The sequence below is a fragment of the Gavia stellata genome, chromosome 13, assembly GCF_030936135.1.
Source record: "Gavia stellata isolate bGavSte3 chromosome 13, bGavSte3.hap2, whole genome shotgun sequence".
NCBI lineage: Eukaryota > Metazoa > Chordata > Aves > Gaviiformes > Gaviidae > Gavia > Gavia stellata.
Genome location: NC_082606.1, coordinates 1160498 through 1184855, shown reverse-complemented (window position 1 = coordinate 1184855; position 24358 = coordinate 1160498). Strand labels below are relative to the sequence as shown.

The window sequence follows — 24358 nt, the reverse complement described above, 5'->3', positions numbered from 1 at the left end:
GCAAGGGAGGTACGGGCTGGCAAGGTGCCGTGCAGCGTTGCAGAGGTGAGTGATCCCGGGGGGCTTTGCCTTCTTTTCCTCGACTTTCCTGCAGAGTGGTGAAAAGTCCAGCTGTTCCTTACGGCACGAAGACACTGGGTCTGCCAGGCTCCTCAGGAGCCTGCTGGGGAGAGCAGCAGACGGCTTCAAAGCCCTCACCTGCACTGCCCAGGGAAACATCCCAGCTGAGGTCATCTAGCATGGGTTGTGGCTGCACGGTCTCCTTGCTGACCCTGCTCCTGATGCCATCCCCCAGGTAGGTTCCCTGGGAAGGTCCCAGCCGACCTGTCGGTCACTGGGCAAGGTGACACACTGGCTGGCAAGGGGGAACCAGCGGAGAGGCACAGATCTAGAGGGGCTCCCAGCCCCATTATGCAGAAGATGCTCAGGTTACTAACCTGGCCATGGTGTGGAGATCATGGAAATTCAAGCTTTTGGGGTTTGCTCTCATTGTTTGGCATTTTGGTTCCCTGAAGCAAGTTGCATTGATGCTGAGAGGTCCCAGAGTGTCAGAAACACTCTCCTGACCTATGTTTGGGGGCTTCCCTCTGAAGCTGGCACAACTACTGCCATCCCCTGGGAATTTCTTTCTGCATTCCAGCGGATGGTCTGGCTGGGTGCCCCGAAAAGTTGTACTTCCCACCCCCTTGGCAGAGGGAGGTAAACAGAAGTTTTAATTCATGCCTAGCAGGAAAGAAAAGCATTTCTGGGCAAAGACTTTGCCATTTCCCCTCAAGTCCCAGACTGGTGCTACCCAGTCTGAACACTGAATCCCTCCCCAGGGGTTGTTTAAAAAAAATAAATAAAGGGTGACAAGGGTGACGTGGCTGGGAAACGTGTGTGCAGAGCTGTGCTGCAGAGGTGTCTGCTGGTGCAGGCAATGCCGGGCATGTGGCGTCAGCTCCAGCTCTGGCAGCGTCTGCAAAGCGGAGGGAGGCACGGACTTCACAGCAAATGGTGCAGCTCCTCAGGGGCAATCATGTGGACACATGTGGGGCTTTGGACCTCTTGGAAAGGTGGAAATACCTCTCCCTCCAGTGTGGGAAAGGGATAACCGAAGAGGAGCCTGGTTAGTGCGCTGAGATTAAGTAAGGTGGGGAAGATGCAATGATGTGAGGTGGTATGTGGGATGAGGAGTGGTCTGACTAGGGATTAGACCATCACTCCTTACACTCCCTGGAGCTGGGAGAGGCAGCGGAGGGATGGGCTCTGCACTGGCTTGGCCAAACCAATGTATGGGGTTTGTCTGGGGAAGAGATGGAGGCACCATTGTTTTTGTGCTGTTCAAATGAGCATCACAAACATGTCTTTCGGGGAGATGCCCTATTGCCAAAAATGAAAGCAGGGGGGAGGAAGTTTGCCTCCTTCTGTAAAGAAGGTGCCCAGCAACACAGCGTTTGTGTGCCAGGACATCGGGGGAGCTCACAGGGCTGCTCTGATTCCCTCCTCTGTCCCCAGCAGTGATGGAAATGGGGCACGATGGTGGTGGGGGGATGCTCCACTTCCCTGGGGTGCTGATGGGGTAGTGGGCTGGCAAGTGTGGGAAAACTGCTGGATTTACCCCTCACAAAGCACTCTGCATCCACAAAGAGGTCCTACAGAAAGCCTGAGGCCATGATGATAACTGGGGTTTGGGGTTTTTTCCTCTCTTTTTAACTTTCTGGCTATTTCTGCAGGTAGTAATGGTGTGTAGTTCATTGGACAGTTTCCAGGGAACAGGTCTGGGGACTTGTTCTTGCTCACCAGGAGCTCACAGCCTCATGCTCAGGATGCTGCTCCCACTGTCAGCACCCTGCCCTCGCTTGGGCAGCCCTCTTTTATCGGGAAGTTTCTGCTTCACTCAATGGGATAAGTCACACAATCCAGGTCACCTGAGGGAGGTGGAGGCAAGGGGAGCAGCACCCATCACCTCTTGCGCAAACAGTCACGCAGTGTTGGATCAGCCGCCGTCTCTATTGGTGCCGGGAGCCAAGGCGGGGAAGGCACAGGGACATGCCTGGGCAGGGAGGCAGTTTTGGGGATGGAGCGGGAGCCCTGAGAGGCCGCCCTTTGCTCAGAGGATTTCTGCCTTATCCATCAGTGCCCGTGGGACAGATGTGGTGTTTGTGTCCAGGTGTCACCCTGCCCCATTGGCTGTCCCCATCACCCCTCTGTCCGGGTGCCTGGTGTGGAGGATGCTGCAGCTGGGCTCAGGCTGGGTCTCTGTTGTGCTGAAGCCCATCCAGTGTCCCATCCCAACGCCTGGATGCCGCTCCTGGCCCAGGATTCTTCGCAACAGCTGAATGACCCATGATGGAGCAGCTTGAAGGGAGGGACAGGAGGAAGGGTGGAGGGACCCGCTCTGGCCAGTTTCCACCTAGCTGAGCAGAGACATTCATGGTCCTGTGGCCATGGTTTGGCTCTAGATATATTTGCAAGAAGGATCTATTTTTCCAGCTCTGCTTGGAAGTTTCATATCTCATGACGATACAGCTCAGGGTTGACTGAGAGGGCTGCCAGGACATGGAGGCAGAGCTCAGCAGGAGCCGCCCATCATCCTAGTGGGAATTAAAATAGGAAGGGTTTTAGCCAAATCCTCATCCAGAAACTGTGTTGAGTGTTCAGCCCTCTGCTCCTTCCAAGACCCATCAGGTAGGAGAGGAATAAGTCTCCTGTGGCCCAGACCTTCAGAGGCACATGCCAGGAAGAGCATCTTACTTGGGTCTGCTTGATGGTCTTTGCTCCCAGCCCCAAACAGGCTTTCAGCTCCTACCAGTGCTGTTGCAGGTTTCCATGTGCTCTCAAAGACCCAGGGGACAGAAACCCAGCTGCCCCATTGCCCTCCTGAGTATCTCCATCCCACCCAGAGACTCCGTGTTTGACCCCGTGGGCACTGAGACCAGTGCCTGTGACAGGGAAGGGGACACCCTGATGTGGGGCTGGGGCTGGTCCCTGTTCCTTCCCAAGCATCGTGCCCCTTGCTGTGATTGCCCAGCCTGTTTGAGGGGCTGCAGGTCCAGCCTTTCTCTCCTGTTTCACAGACCCCAAGTGCCCCTTCCAGGCTGCCCTGATCCCAGTGTTGCAGCTCTGCAACAGCTGCTGGAGCAGAGGGATATGGGGACGGAGTGTGGGAGGGTCTGGGTGGGTACTCTGATGCCCTGGGAGAACGGAGGAGAAGGGAAGGACATCACCTCCCATCTTGCAGCTATGTCAGAGATGCTGCCTCTCCACTAAAGAGCTCCCAGATTGCCTCTCCAGCCTCATCCCTGAGGGTCCCGCCCATCTGACAGAGCTCTCCTGCCCCAGCATGAGTGTTGGCAAGTGCATTAGCCTTTGGGACAAATCTCATCAGGGATTTTACCATCCCAGCTTGGGAAACCCTGTCCCTGCAGATAACAGCCATTCCTGCCAGTTTGACGTAACTATCAGCGAGTTGAGCTTTTCCAGGCTTTGCTGGGGCTTGTTAATGATGCACTGCGTGGTAATTGGCACTTTCATCTCAGGCTGCAACTTAGAGAGTAGCTTTCTCTTGTAATCGCTGTCATTAGAGGCCTAATTAAAGAGATATACACATTTTTCCATGGAGCTCCTGTCTAGTGTCTCCCTGCCAGCCTTGAAATTAATGCACAGAGCAATGTGCATTGTGCCAGGGGAGGTTCAGGCTAGATATTAGGAAAAAGTTCTTTACTGAGAGCGTAGTGAAACATTGGAATAGCCTGCCCAGGGAGGTGGTAGAGTCACCCTCCCTGGAGGTATTCAAGGAGCGTGTGGATGTGGCATTGTGGGATGTGGCTTGATGGGCATGGTGCTGTGTGGTGTTGGGTGGGTTGGTTTTTGGTGTGTTGTGTTTTTTGTTTGTTTGGTTGGTTGGTTTGGTTGGGGTTTTTTTTGGTTTTGTTTTTTTTTTTAGGTTGGACTTGATGATCTTACAGGTCTTTTCCAACCTTAGTGATTCTGTGATTCTGTGACTTAATGCTACCCCACCTTGGACTGCGATGCAGGCCTGTGTCTGAGGTCACACAGGCACTCTGCACCCCGTATCCTGGCTGTGGGTGGAAGATCATTTGAAGATCTGTTTATTCCATCCAGGCAAAAGTGCCAAGAGCACATGGTGTAATGAGAAATCGTGCATCTGTCTGAAAAGCGGTGGAAAGATCCAAGGGCTGCTCCACAGTCTGTGGGCAGAAATATTGTAAGATAAATTACAACGAACTGCTTGCTTAATATAAAAAAAAAAAAAATATCCATAGAGTCAAGGTAATCTGCAAGCAGAGATGGGGTTGCCTTAGCTTATGTGCAACAAACAGTTCAGTCCAGCCAGAACTAGCGCAGATTTCTGTAGGGCGTGTGGAACCACCTTCTAACCGGTTTTGATCTTGCAAGACCCCCTGGCTGTCCCAGAGCCCTCCAAGGTTCTCTTATAAACTCAGAGTCCCTCCACTTGGACTTGGACCACGTCCTGCTGGGGATGAGCTTGCAGATCTTGGAGCAGGAGGACAAACATTGTGGTGGATGGCACACCCAAGGCAGATCTGAGGGTGGCCGGGTCTCCCGTGCGTGTTCTCTACCAGCTTTGGGTTTCACAAGGACTTGTGGGTTGGGGTGCTGAGGTCTTCCCAAGCAGTGGTCCTGTCCTACCGAGCATCATCTTGGGATAGTGTCTTGCAGTTGCTGACAGTCTTGCTGGGAGTTAGAGGTTGAACTAGAGACCTTCAGAGGTCCTCCCACTAGCTTTTATACAAATCTGGTATCTCTGTTCCTCCTACCACAGCCTCACAGACCACCCAGCAGAGCTGGTTCGCTACAACCTTTCAGGGCATGTGTCTCCCATCCTTCCAGAGAAAGGGCACATGGCAGGTGAGGAACCTGGGAAGCTGACCCTTCATGGAAGGACATGGTCTTTGAGGTCTAGCACTGCCACCTGGATGTTCCCAGACAAGAGAGATAGAGTCCACCTTGGCCCAAGTCCCAGATATGTATTCCCACAAGTCCTTCTGCCCTGCTGGGAGCTCTCTTAGCCCTTCCCTTCCCATTGCGTTTGCATCCAGGTCCTGGAGCAGGTTGCTCCTGTCCACAGCAGCAGCACGGCCAGGCTGGAGCTGCTCCCTGAGGGCATGCTGGAGGCTGGTGGCTCCCTCCTCAGTGCCTCCACCCTGCACCAATTTGTGCAACAGGTTTTGGCTTGAAAACACCCAGAACAGGTACAGATTTCCTCCTGGAGGCAAAGGTCTTCCTCTGCGCATCAGAGAGTGGGGGATACCAAGACCACGGGCACACTGAGAGCTGGAAATGGAAAGAAAGGAATGTCCTAAGTTCACTCTTTCTAGATCCTACCTGGAGTTGGAAGGGGTCTTACTGTATCCACCTCTGCCTACTGCTTCAGGAAGGGGACTTGCCTGAATTACCGCTTTGATTGTCTTCCCACACTGGGAAAACACCTTGGCGTTGCAGTACCAAGCTACATACATTTTATAAAAACCATCAATTACACAGCAATTCTGCCAGCTCTACAACTCCTAGCACAGTCTCAGCATTGTACAAGGAGTCCAAAGGTTGGCAGGTGGACTTGGTAGCAGCTGGTTTATGGCACCTTCCTCTCTGCAGCGCAGCGGGAGCACATGCTCCAGGAGCTGTTACCAGTGCAAAGCAGTTTCCCAGTGCTATGTCACGTTTAGCCCGCTCGATATATTTTATACACCACAAGCTTGAAGAACCAATTAATATATGAATACCTTATTCCTCTTACAGTCCTTGGCTGGTTCTCAGCACCATATGGAGGTTAAAAATGCATCATAACTAATACAAAATGGAAGTGAGATTGTGTTAGACCTCCTCTCCCTGCACTCCATCACCCTGATGATTTTTGGAGTCCCGTCTAGTGGGTTCTGTTGCAGGAGAGCTCTCATCCAGCCCATGGCTGGTTTCGTCCCTGCTGCTCTAGAACTGTTTTCATCTATTGAAGACCAACATCTCATGTCTGCCAGGAACAGGTGCTGCAAAGAAAGCCCATAAAAAAAGGCTTTGTGGGTCTGTAGCTGGGATGGTCCATTTCTCCAGACTTAAGCAGCAGCATTCGGTGTGCATACACTGTAAAAATATCTCCTTCTGAGTGGGGTCACATTGGGGACCTTGGGTCAGGCACAGCCCTGAGACCTCACAGACTGTGATTCTCCCAACACAGTCAAGCACTTTTGCCACTTTCCCCAGGTTATTCACAGCAGGAGAAATCGCAGGATTTCAAGACAACATGTTCCATGATGTCCTCGTAGTTGCTTCCACAGTCCACCCAAGTCCAGAACAAGGCATTTGCTTGGGGCCAGGGTAAGCACATCTCTTGTGGTAAGACCTGGCTTGGGACAAGAAACACTGGGGAGTCATTTCATACTGCAGAAGGCATCTCCTGGGCTGAGAAAGAGGGTGAGGAGAAGAGTTTCCCATAAAGACGGTGAGCAGTGAGAACAGGTTGGATGACAAGGTCTGTGTGGTCTCACCAGGGGAGTTCGGCTCCCTCTCATTTCCAGGTGAAACTGGGGAGCTGTTGCCAGCTCCTTCTGAACTTCTGAGGTTCCCATGGAGGTACCAGATCTCTGTCAGGCCTCTTACTGTCTACCAGAGGATGTCTCCTGCTCATCTTTAGCTGACTCCCTTCTTGGGGGGCTCAGCCGGAAGGCAAGGCCCTGATGCAATGAAATGCTTCACCACAGGGTCCCATATCCATGTTTTCCAAAGTGCTTCTGCCATGCTCAGGGCAGGGGGGGGTGGGGAAGGAGGGGAGTTGGTACATGGCTTAGATCTCCCTTCTCTTCCTCTCCCAGGAGACCCCATCCTCAGTACCTACAGCTGAACAAAGCAAGCTGGCCACCTGAGCACATATGATGGGGCCTGACTATTTTGAAGGCACCAGTGCTGGATTGAGGATACACATCCATTCCGCCCACGGTTTGCCATTATGTGAGATCCTTCTGTGTCATTGGTATCCCTTCCCTCTTTCCATGCTGCCAGTGCTTTACAGTTAGCTGTTGGGTCCCGTCGTGGGGAAAAGGTCTCTGTATCCTTGATGGAGCATCCAGATGGTTTGCAACCCTACATTGCATTTCATCTTGGCTCCTCTGCACTAAGATGCCCTGCTCCCTGCAACCTGGAACTAATTTTCAAGACAATAGGGGTGCCAAGCTCTGGAGACCCACTTCCTCAGGCTGTCTCAGCCTCTGTGCTGGTTGGGTTTGCCTTAGTCAGGTCAGGTTTTGCTGTCCATATCAGGATAAGAAGAGCTTTCCCTGGAGGAGCACGGGGGGTTGGAAAAGGTGTTTAGGAGACTAAGGTTATTTTGCTTCCTGATGGCAACCTGATTTCCTTTCTGCCTCCATCTCTCCCTTCCTCATTGCCTTGTTTGTTGGTCTCCTATGGAAGAGAAGTCTCAGGACACCTCAGAGGAAGGAGCACACCAACCTGGGGCCCAATGTCTTTGCTGAGGGCATAGCAGGAGAGCCAGTCCTGTGTGAATGAGCATGACAGGAAGCACTTCACTAAGCCTGGGACACCAATGACACCAAGTGGTGGCAGTCAACTTTCACAAACATCCCTCTGAGCCAGCTCCTCCTCATGGGGAAGTCCCACAACTAAACAGAAACAAATGTCAGTGGTGAAGGTGGCTTGTCTCCATTTCTCTCATCTCACTTCACATCCTTTTCCCGTGACTGGGGTCAAACCATGGTCACAGGTTGTGGGGGAAGTCCAGGAGACCAGCTACGATCACAGATGTCCGTGCTCTGAACTGTCATGGTTTCTGAGGATCTGTGCCACAGTTCTGCTCTGCAGTGGTCTGTGTGCCCCAGCGAAGTCGTCCCAGTGACCCCAGTTGAGTCAGTGGCCTCGTTGCATCTCCGCTTGTGGTGTGCAGAAGCAGTAAGCTCTGCTGTGAGCAAGTTCTTAAGTCCAAGCAGCAGCATGGAGGGGCAGCCTTGAACCAGAGCAGCAAGGGGAACAAATGCAGAGCTGAAAAAAAAAAAAAAGAAACCTGAAGAATTTGCTCATTTCCCTAGCCTGGACACAAAGCTTTGGTCCTGGAAACCCCTAAAGAATATGACCTGGTGAGTGATAGGGCATTGTGCTGAAAGACTGTGCATGCTGTGGACCAGCAGATAAATGTCAGAAAGGCAGATGCTAGGGCAGAGCAGGCAAATTGCCAAAAAATAGTATTCCTCAAAAGTTTTCCTCACCCTCTCAGTTTGTAATTTAAATTGAAGAAGGACTGGGGGTTTTGGGCTTAAGTGGTTGCTTGCCTCTGTGGGACAAGGAGAAACATTGGAACAGTCAAGCAGTGGAGCAGGTCACCTACCTGTCATACCTGGAGGTTTTCAAGACCTGACAGGGACAAAGCCCTGAGTAACCTGAACTGAGCCCTGCTTTGAGCAGATGGCTGGACTGGAGAGCTGCTGAGGTCCTCTCCAGCCTGAGTTATCCTATGCTTCTAGGATGGTGTCCAAGGCAGGTGCTGGACACCTTGCTTCTCAGCAGCATGTGGCTCAGGCTCAGGCGGGGCCAACATTGCTCCAGTGGTCTACATAGCAGTTCAGAGGAGGAGGATGAAGCGGTGCTCCATGGTGGAGCAGGCACCCCTCGAATGGACTGCTGCCCATGGAGGACCCACGCTGCAGCATATACATCCCAAAAGGGACTGCAGCCTGTGGATGAGCCCATGACAGAGCAGGTACACCCCTAAAGGAAGACATAAGTGTTGAGCAGTCACAGCAGAGCACAGGAAAAGAGCAAGAAGGAAGAAGCAGCAGAGAGGAAACGACTACGGCCTGACTGCAACCCCTTGCCTGTTGCTTCACCAAGGGGACTGAGTGTAACCTGCAGTGATAACAAGGAGGAGGAGAGTTGCTGGGAGCGATGTTGAGCCTGGCAAAGGGGAGGAGAGGTACTTCCCCAAGTGTGAAAATGCCTGGGGGCTTTTGTTTGTTTCCAAAACATGAGTCAGTACTTAAATGTTTATATTACGTTAATTGACAATAAATTAAGTTAAATTCCCCAAGTCGAGTCTGTTTTGCCCATGACAGTAATTACCAAGTGACCTCCTCATCTTTATCTTGACTCACAAGATAGCGGTGGGGGGAGACGGGGGACAGGCAGACAGGCAGTTGGACAGGTTCTTGCTGGGTGGGTGGGAGAATGAGGATCTCCCCTAGGTATCTCATGGCAGGTTTCTGCTGTGATGTTCAGGAACCTGCTCTCCCTCCCATGGGCTTGCCTGGGACATGAGCTGGTGGTCCCATGACGTGACATCAGGTCAGGAATACCATTAGACTGTCAGTCCATCACACTGCCGGCTGAGAGGCATCTGGTCTGCTCCAGTGTCAAACACAATACGCTCTGTCATTATTTTTTCTTGCTTATAATTAGTTTTAAGCCAAGGCTTTGCTACAGCTAATGAAAGGCGAGCTGGGGGTCACCCACCTCCCAGAGCACAGCAGCAAGCCTGGGCAAAAAAATACAGGTTGGAGGAAGGCTTCCTGCAGTCCTGGGCACAAGTGACTGCAGAAGAACAGTGGGACACCTCTTGAGCAAAGCTGGTGGGTAGGAGACCATGAAGCACACAAGAAGGGAATAGAGGCTGCTGTGGTGCTAAAGGTGGGTTGTTCACTGGCAGGTTGGAGAACCTGGGAGGGCTCCAAGCGGTAGTGAGGCGATGCTCTCCCCAGGGGCTGCAGCTATGCAACTGCTCCAGTGAGGCAGGGGAGGTTTGGCATGATCTGAATCATCATCACGTGCCTCCTGGAAAACTCCCTCCTAGCCTGGTCCCGCTCTCCTGAAGGATGAAGGGCCCTAGCATTGGGGCACTTGATGGGGAGCATCAGGTTTTGAAGCCAATGTTCGGGGCAAACTAGTTGTAGGACGTTTGGGTTTTACCCACCAAAACCAACCTTCGAATAGCTGAGAAAGCACCAACTCCAAAGGCTCAAAAGCCGGGCTGTAAGTGGAAAACAAATGCTCATTTATTGGTCTAAGATCTGTAGGCTTGGGAGGCCAATGCATGGGGTTTGCGTTTGCTCTACGGGGGATGCCGGGTCTCTATTACTGAAGCACATCGTTCCCAGCTGGCAACACCTGGGTAAGTGCTGCCAGCAAACCCAGGAGTGGCATGCAGGGAACAAGAGGGGGGACAGGTGAGCAGTTGGGCAGACAGGGAACTCTGCAAATAACCTGCAGGCTCATTTTTTTGCAAACATGAGCAGTATGAATGCTGGTTGTGCCCGCAACAAGGCCTGCACCCCAAGGTTAAGCTTGCAGGAGTGGTGACCCCGTCACACAATATTTCTGCAGTACCTATCTCTTTTGCAACTCCCAGAGTTGCCAGCCTGCCCCAAGCAGGACCCGGGGATCCCGTGATGTCCCCAGCTGTGCCCTACACCAGTGGCTCCAGCTCTCACCTGGCTTGGAACACCCTGTGACACTGGCAGTGGGTTCGCAGCACCATACCATCTTCTCAGAAGCATCTCCAGGCCTGGGGCTGGGCAGGAGGCAGCACTGTGCTGTAATGTGAGCGGGCCACGGTATCTGCGCCTGCATGTCCCACATCTGCCCAGGGATGGACACCAGCCATTTTCTCCTGCAGCTCCCCAGAAAAGAGTTTAGGGCTGCCACTGCCTTTCCCGTGCTCATGAGTTAAGCTCCTGCAGGCGCAACATATTCATAAAGCACCACCTGGGCTTCAAGCCATCCTTGAAGTGATAGGGAGCCAGGTGGGAAGGCCTCCTACCATGGCTTTCTCCCCTCCACTGGTCATCAGCACACTGAGATGCTGGATCATCCCTTGGCTTGGCGTGGCTCTGGGCTCCTGTCACTCTTGGGAGAAGGGCTTTCCTCCCTGCAGGAGCTCAAAGGTTCAGGTTGAATTCAACATCAGTAGCAGGGGAAGCAGGGTGTGGGAAGCTTATGGTTTCATTTATGGCATCACTCTGGGATCTGCTGCTGGGTTTAGCTCTGCCTGGGGACATCCCAAGGGGTGGCTGGGGAACGCAGGGTGTATCTATGAGCAGCACTTTCAAAAGGTGCAGAACCAGAGCCTGTTCATAGGGCTATGCTCCGTCACCCGTTTTGGGCAACCCCTGTTTGTGCCCCTCTTCAGCTCTCCTGCACAACAGAGGACCCCAGGGCTGTACCTCTGCCTATCTGAGCACTTAACTACACACAGAAGGTGAAGGTTCACCAAGCAATCATCCCAAAGTAGGCACATAAACAGGCTGAGTGTTTAATGGTCAGCACCTGCACAGGAGGAACAGCAGAAGGTGGTCCAGCCAAGGCCAATGAGCCTGTAGTAAACCCTGGGGTCCCACGAGGCAGGGACCCTGCTTGAACCAGAAAACCCAGCAATGCCATGAGCAAGATGCTTTTTGTTTTCAGGAGGGTTTGCTGGTAATCTCTCCAGCAGAGAGGGTTATAAAGATGCTCCAGTAGTGAATGGTGTGATCGGCTCATGCAAGCTTGTAGTTTTGTCATGCAGCAGTTAGGGTCTCCTTCAGTGAGCAGAGGCTGCAGGGACTGAATCCAAGCCCCTCCTGCCTGCTGAGGGTCAAGAGCTTCCCTCCATCCCCCAACAAGTTGCTCCTGCTCCCCATTCTTCCTGCACAAGACCTGGGGGTCTGCCTTCCCACCCCCACAGAAAAGTCTGAGCTAGTCTGTGCAAAGAGACGGTTTTATTCACAGGGGCACATCAGACATCAAGAAAGCAGAAAACATACAGGAAATATACAGGGAGGTTCTGCTTTTCATACAAGTAATCACTATTAACAATATTACAGAAAGAATAAATAAAAGTGATGTTGCTACAGTAACCCACAAGGACGATGCTCTCCGTTTGCCATGCATGGCCGAGCCTGCAGACCTCATCCTCCATGGCTGTGCTTCTTCAGTTTGAAAAATACTTCTCCAGCACCTTTGTTAAAAGCCCTGTCTCCTATAAGAAAAGGCACAACGGTGAGACACTGGGTCCCATACACAGCCTCCACCAACATCACCTGCTGGGTACCACGGGGAAGAATGTCCCATGCTGGACCATGATGGCACTTTCAGGGGTGGCTTACGACAGCACACGAGAAGGGAAGAGTCAGGAGCCTGGCTCCTGCCTCCCATCCTGTGCTCCAACAGCTGGACCACAGCTGACAGACAGCAGAGGCAAACTTCACCAGCCCACTGAGACAGCAGCCACTGGGTTGGGCTTCAGGAACAAGAGCAGCCTCAGGGCCTGATTCAGCAAAGCGCTATGCGAGAAGGCAAAAAGAGACACAAAACACAGCAGGGAAGAGTTACAGAGGGATTTTGTGGGATCGCATACTGCCCAGAGGTCCCAGAGCTACGCAGGGCAGCATCTGCCTTCATGCAGAAGGGCTCTCCCCACACCCCTGGAGCCATTCCACACACTTGGTCTCACCCTTGTCTGTCTCCTGGAGAAATACGGCTACACACCCAAGAAGATGACAAAGGATGGGGATGATACTCCTATGCCAGCCAAATCCTTGTCACACACAGCAACAGGGTGAGACCAGGAAGCCCCAGTGTGCTGAGAGCCAAGCCCTGCCAGCCACACATGGTTAAAAAGACAAAACAGAAATTCCTGTTTGCAAACCCCTTCTGCTCTGCACGACTTCTGCCATCACAAGCATGGAGCAGCACATGGGCTCCCGCTTTGCAAAGGGATGGGAAACTTCTTGAGACAAAACCCAACGGCAGCAGGCAGGACTAACCCACGTGAACAGAAAGCAAGCAAAAAGACTAAGCCCTGGGATATATTTAATGGTTAGAGGGGTCCCACAGAAAGAACGAACCTGTTTGTGAATGATCAGTGACACCCTCAGAAAAGGAAAAGCCCATTGGGTTGTTCCAATAAAAGTCAAGTTCCCTCAATACTTATCCTGCCACAAAGCACAGCACGTGTGCTGGAGCAGCAGAGCGGCACTTAGAGAGCACGTTAATTCCTGCCTTGCTGACCAGGGGGTCCCAAGGAAGGGAGAAGCAAGCACCTTAGTTTTTCTAAACCAAGTTGAGATGGAAGTGACAGATCCTAAGCAGGGGGTGGACAGAGTTTCACAGAGCAGAGCTATTAAACAGCTGGTTAGGCAGGTGGCAAACATGGCACACGGATCGGTTCAAGCACAGGCTGGGTGCTGACCCCAGGTGTCCAACAACAGTCACACTGAGGGAGAAAGCTGTCAGGGTGGCAGGAATTTGCATTGGCACCATGTCACCCACAAGAGCAGGAAAAAATAAGGTCCCACAGAAAAGTATAACACCGGCAGCACTCAAAGGCACCAGGGAGAAGTAGTGTTGTAATATCAACCAGCAGCTCAGAGGCAAGGATGCCCTGGGGGACAGGTGTCAAAGACAGGAGCTGGAAGGCAGGAGTTAAGTCTAGTCAGGTGCTCAGAGGTGCCTGAAGGGTAGAACCAGACCTGTCACGCAGCAAAGTCTCCACTGCCACCAAGAGGACAGCTGGCACGCCAGGGCACTGGCCAAGGAGAGGGGAGAGGCTTCGGGAGAAGGTGAGGTGTGATGCCACACGTGTGCAGGGCATCCCAACTCACACCAGAGAGGCATCGGGGCAGTGAGGCAGACAGCTGGCCAGCATCTGCTTGACCATGAGCCAAATCGCCCTCCAGCAGCAGAGCTTTGACACCCAGCACACACGTGCCAAAGGCTGATGTCCAGTGCTGGCAGGGCACCAGCACCTGGCTGGCAGCCCAAGACACAGCACCAGTGCTTGGGCAGAGGCTGCCCTGAGCGCATCTGCGGCACAAGCAGTGACCGTGCAACTTACCTACACAGAGGAGAGAGAGCCACAAGGATCACTTATCGAACTCACACCGCACGCTCACGAACATCTTGGCAAACAAGGGAGGGCATCACATCCACCAGCTCTCCCATCATCTCAGGCAGTTAATGCAGTAAATACCCTCCTCCTCAAAGGCTCCCCAGGGAGGATGGAGAATGGTCCAGGACCTTCACAGCCCTCTCCTCCCTTTCAGGTGCATCTGAGAAGCAAAAGCTGCAGCAGCGCAGTGGTCACAGCACACAGCATCTTAAGGGGAGCAGGGTGGGCTGGTGTCTTCAGCCATGCCCAGCTGTATCTTCATGGTGGAAAGCCCTCTATCCTGATGGGACCAGCTCTCTAGGAAAGCCTCAGTTTACCTTAGTCTGCTGAAACCGAGTCAAGAAGGCGCTTGAACAATCAGTGCCACTCAGGCTCACATACCTGCAACTCTGCTCCACCTGTGCCTTCCCAAAAAAAGCAAAGAATAGGAGCAAGCACTGCCTAAACCTGGATAACAGAAGTAGCTTTACCTGCGTGCAGTGTTACTGGATAGCTCCTCAAGCACAGCAGCTCAGTGCGACAGCACACATAGGACCCACCTAAGAGGATTTCATCCCTTTTAGGCTCTCGGTTACTTCCTGCAGTGACTAGAAAGGGCGAGACACCAGGGAAGCACGCATGAGGCAACAGACAAGCAGAGCCACACGGACCGAGCAATTCCACCTCCACGTCCTGTGTGAGGATCTGTGTGCATGCATCGCTCCCAGGGGCAGGTTTTCCACTAGGACTTGGGTAAGCTCTGAGGCAAAAGCCACATCGAGGAGTGAGGATCTGCTGATGCACAGCGGGACTACCAGAGCTCCTGCCTGCTCCCCGAGACCCGCTCGGCAGCAGTACGATTAACACACACCTCCTCTCTGCAAGGCAAGCTAAGAAAGCTACGTGCCCCTCAGTAACAAGGGATCCTGACCACAGTGACACAGACCCAAGACGGGGGCATCAGAAGCCCAAGACCCCTTTGCGGGACAGAATCCTTTCCCTTCATGTATGGAGCTACGTCCCTCTTGGCCTCTCTCTACAGAAACAGAAGGGAGAAAGGATTTCCCTGTCCCTGCAATGGCTGGAAAAGGGGACATTTCTTCACGGCAGCAACAGCGGCCAGCTGCCCTCTTCTGTATCTGGCTGATGAAGACCCAGATGCTTATTAACAACCCCTGGGCTGGAGATCAACCACTGCCACAGCTCCATTGCAGCATCCGTCGCTTGTCCTCACACCCTAGCCAAGCATTTGGGACTATTAGCTATTGTGCAGCCAGACACAAGCCTAAGGAGACTTCTCCTCTGCCCCTTTATGACTGGTCTTAAGAAGTAGTTTAAGGAGGGTTAACTGGAGCAAAAAGAGAGAGAATACACCTCTAGCAGCCGTGCAGATGCTCCCATCTCCAGCAAGGCTGGCTGTTGCAGATTCACACCACCACCTCCCTGCTCTGAGCATCTCCCTCCATCTTAGTCAATATTCACCTGGTCAGTGAGGTCGTATTTTCCTTGGTTCTCATCCAAAAGTCTCTCTTGCAAGAGGATTTTCAGGAGCTCACGGGTAAGCAGTTCCATCATGTCCTCCAGCAAGGCTCTCAGAGAGGGACCGAAGACCATGGGCACTGCAGGCTCCTCCGGCGACTCCAGGTGAGGGGAGCCCGCGACACTCTTCTTCCCCATGAAGTGACCTGCGATAGAATGCACTTGTGTGTCTGCACGAGCGCCCCAGGGGAGAGGGGCTGGGGCTCCGGTTAAGCTGTTACCTGCTACTTCATGCCAGCACGACTCAACAAGCAGCACCACCGAGCAAACCTAATGCCTAAATGAGCTGAGTACAGCAAAGCGAGGAGAAACCCAGAAATCCCAGGTCCTCGTTCCACACGGGACTTTGGGGAAACTTCCCGCTCCCGCTGATGGGATCTCTGGGGTGAAAGAGGTGCTGGACCTGTCACCAAGAGACGTGGGAGGAGGTTGCCTCATCCCTGCCCTGGTTTTCTCCTGCCCGCCACAGGTCCTGCCGAGCCCAAGTCTCCCAGCACCCCCTCCACCCTGTGGGGTACCGAGAGGAGCAGGGGGCTCCCCACAGGCAGCGACAGGGGCCACAGGGAGGCAGAGGGGCGCCGGGCGGGAGCCCTGCCCCACACAGCCCGCGTCCCACGGCTGCCGCACGACACGCGTGTCCGTGTCCCTGGCGTCCCCCCCCGCGCCGGTACCTGTGGCCCAGAGGTTGCCGCGGGGGTTGACCTTGATCTTGGCCGCCTGGCTGCGGTGCTCGGCGAAGTCGAGGTGGACGGCGGGCCCCAGCGCGGCGCCGCACAGGAGCAGCAGGAGGCAGCGCAGCGCCGCCATAGCCGCCCCGGCGGGACCCGCTCCCGCCCGCTGCCGCCCCGCCGCCTTATAGCCCGCGAGGGGCGGGGCCGCGGCACGCACCGCCCCCCCGGCAGCCGCTGGGCTTCCCGCCCTTTCCTCAGGCGCCGCCGCTCCCTCAGCCCCGAGCACGCCCCTCTGCCCGCTGCCAGGGCCGGGACAGACCCCGCTCGCCGCCCACATCCCGGTGAGGCGCGACCCGTTCACCGCAGCCCTCGGAGCCCCACAGGCTCCTCCGCTTGTCCCCCACCCCATCCCGAACCGTGTCATCCCACCGCCTGGATGTGGTGGGAAGACGGTGCCGGATCTACCGCTGAGGTGAAGGCCGTCGCGGCTCTGCCCCCACCCACAAACCCCGTGGTCCCACCGCAGGAGGTGATCCGGGTGGATTTATCCCTTCTCGGCCCAGGCCACCTATTCCCCGTTACCTCCCACCTCTCCATCTGCCCAGGAAGGTGCTCCATGATGTTACAAGTGGCCTTGGGAGGACATCAGCCAGCACCCATGGCCAGCTCCCAGCACCCTCGGACACAGCCGCTCTGGGCTCACAGATTTCTACAGGTCAAGCTCTCCAGGTAACAACTACCCCGACCCTCATCCACTGCTGGTTATGCTCTTTGAAGCCTGCCTCCAGGTACGTGGCCTGGGAGACCTCGTTGGTGAAGACTGAGGCAAAGAAGACATGGAGTACCTCAGCTTTGCCTGTGTCCGCTACCGTTTGTGGCGATGCCTTTGTGAACACTTTCCTCTTCAGCCTTCTGCACCCAAAGGAGTTTGTTGAGATCTTCAACATAAGTTCTATAACTAAAGCAGTACTTCTATAACTATAGCAGCACACTTTAGTTACAGATCTGATGTTCCTCGCACATCTCAACAAACTGAGCTTTGGCTTTCCTAATGTTGTTCTTACAAACCCAGGTAAGATTTCCAAATTTACTCTTTCATGGTCTGTCCATGCTTCCACCTCCTTCATACTGCCTTTTTGCACTGGAGTTCAGTCATGAGTTTCATTCCCAGTTTAGCCAAACCCATCTCCTAGTACATCTACTTGTGTACCTGATTATTGGAAGACCCTGTCCTTGAAGACCTGCTAGCTCTGCTGAGCTCCTTTACTCTTCAGAGCAGCCTCTTACAGAGGCAGATCCCACTCACCAGCTCCCTGTAGAGGGCAAAGACCAGAGTCTATGTATCACCACTCACCTTTTCCACCACCTTCAGGATCTTGCAGACCACTATTTCCTGATCACTACACCCAAACCTGCCCCTAATTATCACATTCCCCATCAGTCCCTCCTTTTCCATTAATGGGATGGAGCTACGCATGTCCAGCAACCGCATGGATGGAGCTGTGCCCAGCCATTTCAGGGACAAAGATAGTGGGGGCCTGGGACATGGACTGTTTATGCCCAGGGCTCAAGTGAAGTCCACATAAAACTGGAAGGATTTTATCAGAGGGCCCCAAGACACAGGTTGTGCTCTTCTTTTCTTGTCACTTGCCTGTAGCCCACATGGGCTTTCAGGCTCCTCCAGGTTCCACATTTATACAGGGGTACTCTCAGGGGTTGGACCGCGCAGGACAAACCTGTGTGTCTTGACATGGTATAGAAAAGATGAGCAAGAGTGCCCAGAACTCTCACCCAGCATGCTGGGCTTTGAATTTTCTCCATTTTGTGTTGTATACACATACCACTATCAGTAGGCAGAAGGCCTGAAGGGTTGGGGGCTGACCAGGATCAGGCAGCCAGCAATGCAGCTCTCTCAACAGCCACAGTACCTGAGAGGCAAGCAGAGCAGATTCAGAGATGGTCACCAAGTTCAGAGAGAGTCCAGATCATCAGGCATGTACCTGGTGGTGAGGCAGGTCCCAGGGCAAGCTGCAGGTCAGGATGAGGTCTGGTGGGGGTAACCATGGTCAGACTCAGACCAGACAGGACCATAGTGATGAGGCAGGTCTGAGATCAGGTCAAGTCAGTCCACAGCCAGGCACTGCTGAGCTGGAGACCAGTGATCCTACAACATAGATCAAGAGACTAAAGGCCCAGGGCTGAGCTTAAATGGGTTCCTGGGCCTCATGGGGGTGGAGGCCCCAGGTGAGATCCATTAAGGCCTATGAGTGTCCTCAGGGCCCTGACAGCTCCTGCCAAATTTACAGGTCCATCACTTTGCAAAGAGGTGCTGGCTGGTGGGGGAGGAAGTGCCTGAGATGACCCAATTCTCCTGGGAACTGGCACAGGGAAGATTTATTAGCAATGCCCTTCTCAGCATTTACTGCTGTTCAAGAGAAAAGGGCTAGAGGAGATTTGTTCCTCTTCAACAGCAGGGGGTTAGAGTCCAAACTGCAAACGCTGCTCTAATGTCACAGGGAAGAAAAAAATTAAAAAGCACTCCTGTGTTAGACAAGCATCCTTCCAAACTCTGTGTGCGTCCCCTTGAGTGGCCAGCTGGCTGGTCAGCATGTGCTCCCTTACTGTCTGGGAGGTGTGCCATGCTCATGGGCATGGCCGGCTAGGAGATAACGGCCTTGTAGTTGGCCCACCAACAGGGAGGTGGCTGCCTCCTCTAGCCTTGTGTCTACATGTGCTGGAGGTCCTGGGCTGCGACGGGGAATCTCGCTCCGCTTTCTCACCACGCTCCTTCCCTGACTGTGTTCAGCAGTATTCCCAAGCACAACAGTGCTGGGCCCATGTCTCTGCTCGCCTTTTGAGGAGATGGCCCTTTTGGGCGCTCCCCAGGCACTGCGTGGGGTGCATGAATATGATGTCCACCACGGGTGTGGCATTTGCAGCACAGTGGCCCTGACCCTCATGCTCACATTGTGGCAGCTTCATCTAGTCCATCAAGTCAGCTGGAAGAGGAGCCCTGAGGTCCTCTGTCCTGGTGGGGCTAGGTGGCTGTGATCACCACTTTGGCTCTGATGTCCCCTCTCAGTCCTCACAAGCCTTGTTGGAAGGTGTTCGATTGGGCTGCCTGGGATGGTGTCCATGATCCCACCCTGATCTGATTTTGGACTAGACACGCAACAAGAACCGACACAGAGCTTTTCTCTTTTTCAGCTGGAGGCTGCAGGCTGCACACGTTGTCTCGGTCAGGGTGTGAGGGGAGGAACACTAAGGCTGATCTGCACTGCCCCATCTGCACCACTACCTTCTGGGGAAGGCAGGAGTATTTGCAGGGCTGTTGCTGCTGCAGCTGGTGCTCCGGCTGCAGACACACATACGCAGACACACACTTCTTATCTATTTCCTCTTGCAGCCCATGTCCCTTCTCCAATGTCCTGCGCTGTCACTACATACTGATACCACAGGGCTTGAAACGGACTGACATAACCCCAAGCTTTTTTTTTAAAACAGTCTTAAATTCACTCATGGTGGCAAAAGTGCTGGAAATTTGGGGTGTCTGGAGAAGGCTTGGGATGTAGTCAGTACAGGAGGAGGAAGATGTGAGGTGCATAGAGGGTGCTGGATGTGAAAGATGAGCCTGGTACTGCCCAGCACTGGCACAGATGAGTCTGGTTTCTCCTCACGCTGGGGAAGGGGCGTTATCTAGGAAGCTGAGCTGCATTCCTCCACGGGTGCTTTGGAGCTGCTGGCTCCACTGCACGCACAAAAGACTTGTCCACTGCTTTTCTCCCAGAAATGCCAGGGCTTCACTCGAGCAGCTGCAGCGTGCTGGCGGGGGGGAACCTCTCCCTGTGTCAGGGTCCAAACTCTGCCAGGTGGCTCAGCAGGACTGGGTCTGTCCTGGCACTTGCTATAGCCGCTGTGTCCCTGCACACCAGCAGCCAGGGGTGGGGAAGAGCGAGACGAGGGGTTAGCTGTAGGATTACGGAGGATGAAGCCAGGGATAAAGTGATACCAATTACAGAGAGGGCAGAGAAAAGAACCCCAGGCAATTACGGCATCTACCAAAGTGTGACGGGGGTTAAACCCTGCTCCTTCAGGACAGCGCAGTGCTCCTTGAAGATTAACTGGAGAGGGGCAAGCAGCCCCAGGGACAGGGGACGAGCAGTGGGAAGCAGCACAGCATTTCAAACAGGGCAAAGGCGTTTGTGCTGATCTGATTTTAACTAGATACACAACAGAACTGACACACATCTTCCGTCTTTTTCAGCTGGTGGCTGCAGGCTGCACGCATTACCTCTGTCAGGGTGGGAGATCAGGAACAGTTATTTCTGATCCCAGTGGTACTGATGAGGGACTGCAAGGCAGGCTTGGGAAAGGCTGGGAAAAGGAAATCAGGGAGTTCCTGCCCTGTTGCAGCGTCATTATAAATGTTTGGAAACTGAGGGGACACTGAATTAATTGCTGAGTACCGAGGCTTGGCCAGATGAGGCATGTGTGGGAGATCTGAGCCCATAACCGTGATTTCAAGCCTGGGAAGAGCAACGGAATAGCTGCTCAGGGACTTGGTGGAGGCTGGAAGTGGGAGCACAATTCAGGGCAGCCAGTGGGGTTTTTATGGAAAACAACTCATGAAAGGCACCCAAGCTCACCGCTCGCTGAGCAGCAGTGTCGGTGCTAAAGGAGACTGCACAGCTGTAATCCAGGCAGGGCTTTGAGAACACCGATTTCATCCTCTGCAGCAGTCTCATTAAAAGCTAGCCCCAGACACCAAGAGACAGATCCCGAGCAGGAGGCTCAGCACAGCTCACCCGCTTCAGTGGCATGATCACAGACAAGTGAGTTTTCCGATGAACTTGGTGTGGGTGCTGAGCAGCTCCTGGGCAGGCACGGATACTTGACAAGCAGGGTCCATCCAGAGGGTATTTTACTGCACCTGGGAATAAGAACTGCAGCTTGGTCGTATGGGGCCAGAGCGGGCTGATCATACTGTGGCCAAATTCCTCCATTCCTGGGAAGGCAAGAGGGCTGCCCCCTCCCTTGTCACCCTGAGCCTGAACAAATGCAGCCTGAGAGGTGGCTGCAACAAAAGTGGCCTCGCTTACAAATGGAGACCAGGTTTTCTCTCAATTTTTTAGTCTGTATCTTCTTCGCAAAGAGGTGATGTTGTTCCTAATTTGGGAAAAATAACTGACACCCGGGACCTGCCGGGAAGAGGTACCATAACCTGAACTCCAATCCCCAGTCACCAGCCTGGCAGGGTTTGTGATAGATTTTCTGCCTCTGCCTCTGCCTTCCTCCAACTTTGGCGTGCAGAACTAGGCCCCCCAGCTCCTGCACACCCATCTGCCAAGCAGCGGGGGAGCCAGCACTCAGCAGCAGAGGAGGCTGGAGCCTGTTGATGTGACAGCTTTGGTCTGGAGCCGGCTGAGACCTCCAGCATTCAGGGCAGGAATTGTCACTGCAGCACTCCTCCACTGCTTGCTCTCTCCAGGTCAGCAGAGGTTCACTTTCCCAACTGTTACCAGCCACCAATGCAATCTTCCCAGCTTATATATCAAAAAAGGCACTACAAATTCTATTTTAGAAATTGATTTTGCTGGCAAAGGTCACCGCACCAGCTTCCGCAGGTGGTGCAGGAGATTGGCCTGTCAGCCACCAGCTTCCTGCAAGGGCCTCGCAATGGAGCCAGGGAAGGACAGAGGTGACTCAGCAAACGCCAGGCTTCTGATAGATGGGTTACTCCTGTCCGGGAGGCATCTGCACAGAGCTAACAGTCCCCTTTCCTGGTGGGATTAACCCTCTGGGGCTGGGTGAGAGCAGCCTGCAGCCACCTCTTCGCAGCCCTGCACAGACACACACCCACCAGGAACGGTCCCCTCTCACCCAAAGCTGCCTCAAAGCAGCTCCAGGGATCCTTAGGTTGCACCATTGGTTTCCCCCCATGCCTCCAGTTGGAGGAAACAGTGATTGTTTTGCAGTTTTCCCCTAGTAATTCTTGCATGCGATTTATTCTCGATGACTACTGACCACTGAACTGACATTTTCATAGCACAATCTGTTACAACTCCGATGTTCCAGATGGTAACACTTAACTCAGAACCTGTTGTTTTATAAATAGAGTTAAAATTGTTTTTCCCCCCTGTGCACCATTTTATATTTATGTACATTTGAATGTCATCTTTTTTATTGCCCAGTCACTTTCCACAGTTGGCCTTCATCCACACAACCCTTTGTATCAGCAGCAAACTTCAGTATTTGCCTGCTTTCGCTGATCATTTTTCAGTATACTGAACACAGTCCCTGCACAGCTCCCTGGTGTTTTCTGCTACAGATTGTTGCCTCCTACCTTTTGTTCCTGACCTTTTAGCAAATGATTTCTCCCTGTAAGGACCTCACCTCCTATTCCAGGGCTGCTTCCTTTCTTTAGGAGGCTTTGCTGAGGGACCTTGACAAATACCTTTGGGAAATCCAGGTGGATGATCCCAGTGGGCTCACCTTGCCCGTACACCTCCTAACTCCTTCAACAAGCTCCAAGTCTACTCTTCAAAGCAGCCATGCACAAATCTGGTTTATAGCCTACAGATCCCTGCATCTCCACCTCAGCCACCATTCTGTCCCCCAGTGCCATGGTGGGCTTGACGCATCAGGTGCTCACCACCGCAAATAGCTCAAGGCTTTCAGGTTTGCGTCCCTTCAGAGCCCGTGGGCAGCTCCACCCAGGCCTGGGGGTTCATGGCTGTTCTATTGGTCATCGATCTCTTCTGCAGGTTCTTCCACTGCTGATGTCCAGGAGCTGATGGCAGCACAGGACACCTGGGGTGCCCTGCTCTCTATCAAAGAGCAACTCTTGTCCGTGTAGGGCTAACACAAGTAGTAACAGAGCTGTGAAACGAGCGCTATTAGCAAATCCTCCAAATGTACCTAAAGACGAAGCAAGATTTCACCAGGCAAAGAAAGGAGACCTTTCCATAACTACGCAAAATAAATGCATCTAAAACCTGCACAGCTAAGAGGGCCTTGCTAATGCTGAGCTAATAATGAACAAACCTAACAGACCAACCTGGAAATGCTGTGGTTCATATTGTTTAAAGCAAGGTCCATTTTGTTTCTTCTTTGTTGCATTTTGCTTTGATACCCTGGCATTGACTAATGCATCTCGCAGAGAGGTGGCCAGTCTGGCCTGGGAGAGACTCGGAGCTGGAGAACTCCAGAAACACAGTGCAGGCGCTCCCAGGCCCTGCAAATATCCACCTGGGCAGGCAAATCCATGCTCAAAACCGATGGCTCTAATAAAAAACAAATACAAAGAGCAAAGGCCTCAAATCCCCCTATTTGTCTCTTTCACAGAGCTCCTAGCGCCAATAAAACTCTTAGCAGCGGTTAAGTTGTTTCAGCTTCTTCTTTACTGCTTCACCAAAGCCAGGTCAAATTTAAAGTTCTGCCATATGCCTGAGGGTCTATTTTGATGCATTTGTCTCTTGTTTACAAAGATTAAATCCCTCTGTTACGCTCATTTGTCCACAGGCAACAACTGTTGTTTATAAAAGATAAAATTTGGAATCCCGCACATCTTGTTTTCAACTGTTTTTCAATTTTCATTTAAGCCGTAAATGAGTTGTGGTTTTCCCTGAGGTTTCCCACTCACTCCACACCCGCTGGACATAGTACAAATAACTGCTCTGCAAGAAGACTTAGAGAACAAAATTTTGTTTTCTCGCAGGCAAATCCAGGCCTAGCTCAGAAGTGTCCCAACCAGAATTATGTGGCAGAAATCTGACATTCCAGTTTGAGCGAATCAAGCTTCACAAAAATTAAACTGAAGTTCATTTTCTCCACATTCTTTTTACTTCTGTCTCTCTGGAAACTGAAACCCTGCAAGGTTGGTTTCTACAGGAGGAGGAGAGATTGGATATCAAGGTGATATCAAGATGCTCGGCAGAGAGAGCTCCAGGAAGTGTTTTTAAATTATTAAACAGAAGGAGCAAAAAAAGTGAAGAGATGAGGAGCCGGGCAGAGAGAGCAAGAGACAGTGAGCGTGTCTGCTCTGTCCTGGATCACAGAGGGTGCATTTCTAGTCTGTCCATAATTAGGCTGTTCTTCTCTGTGGAGATACTTGATTTCCCCCAGGGTTTAGGGAGCTCTGCTAGACCAAGCATTCAAAGGACCTGCTAGAATTGAACATGTGTATGAATTGCCCCCTGAGCAGGAACAGGTTTAACACACAATGCACTCAGCCAGCAGGACCCAGCACGTAGGCAGGCCCTGCTCCATGGGGAAGCAGGAC

The 24358-nt window shown here is 52.9% G+C and overlaps 1 protein-coding gene across 1 annotated transcript; it reads right to left on the bottom strand.

The window, feature by feature from the left end:
• Positions 1-11778: 11778 nt before the first annotated feature.
• On the bottom strand, positions 11779-16213 carry NMB (neuromedin B). The gene is made up of 3 exons (XM_059824171.1): positions 16078-16213; positions 15350-15552; positions 11779-11977 (listed from the first exon to the last, which is right to left on the bottom strand). Exons 1-3 carry the CDS (start codon positions 16211-16213, stop codon positions 11930-11932), a joined length of 387 nt encoding a protein of 128 aa, XP_059680154.1. The 3' UTR covers positions 11779-11929.
• Between the last annotated feature and the right edge of the window lie 8145 nt (positions 16214-24358).

Excerpts from the sequence above, each read along its gene's own strand:
- NMB (XM_059824171.1), bottom strand. The coding sequence starts at position 16,213 with ATGGCGGCGCTGCGCTGCCTCCTGCTGCTCCTGTGCGGCGCCGCGCTG. Across the intron at positions 15,553-16,077 it reads CGGCAACCTCTGGGCCACAG|GTCACTTCATGGGGAAGAAG; the intron begins GTACCGGCGCGG and ends ATTCTATCGCAG. Across the intron at positions 11,978-15,349 it reads AATACGACCTCACTGACCAG|GAGACAGGGCTTTTAACAAA; the intron begins GTGAATATTGAC and ends CTTTTCTTATAG.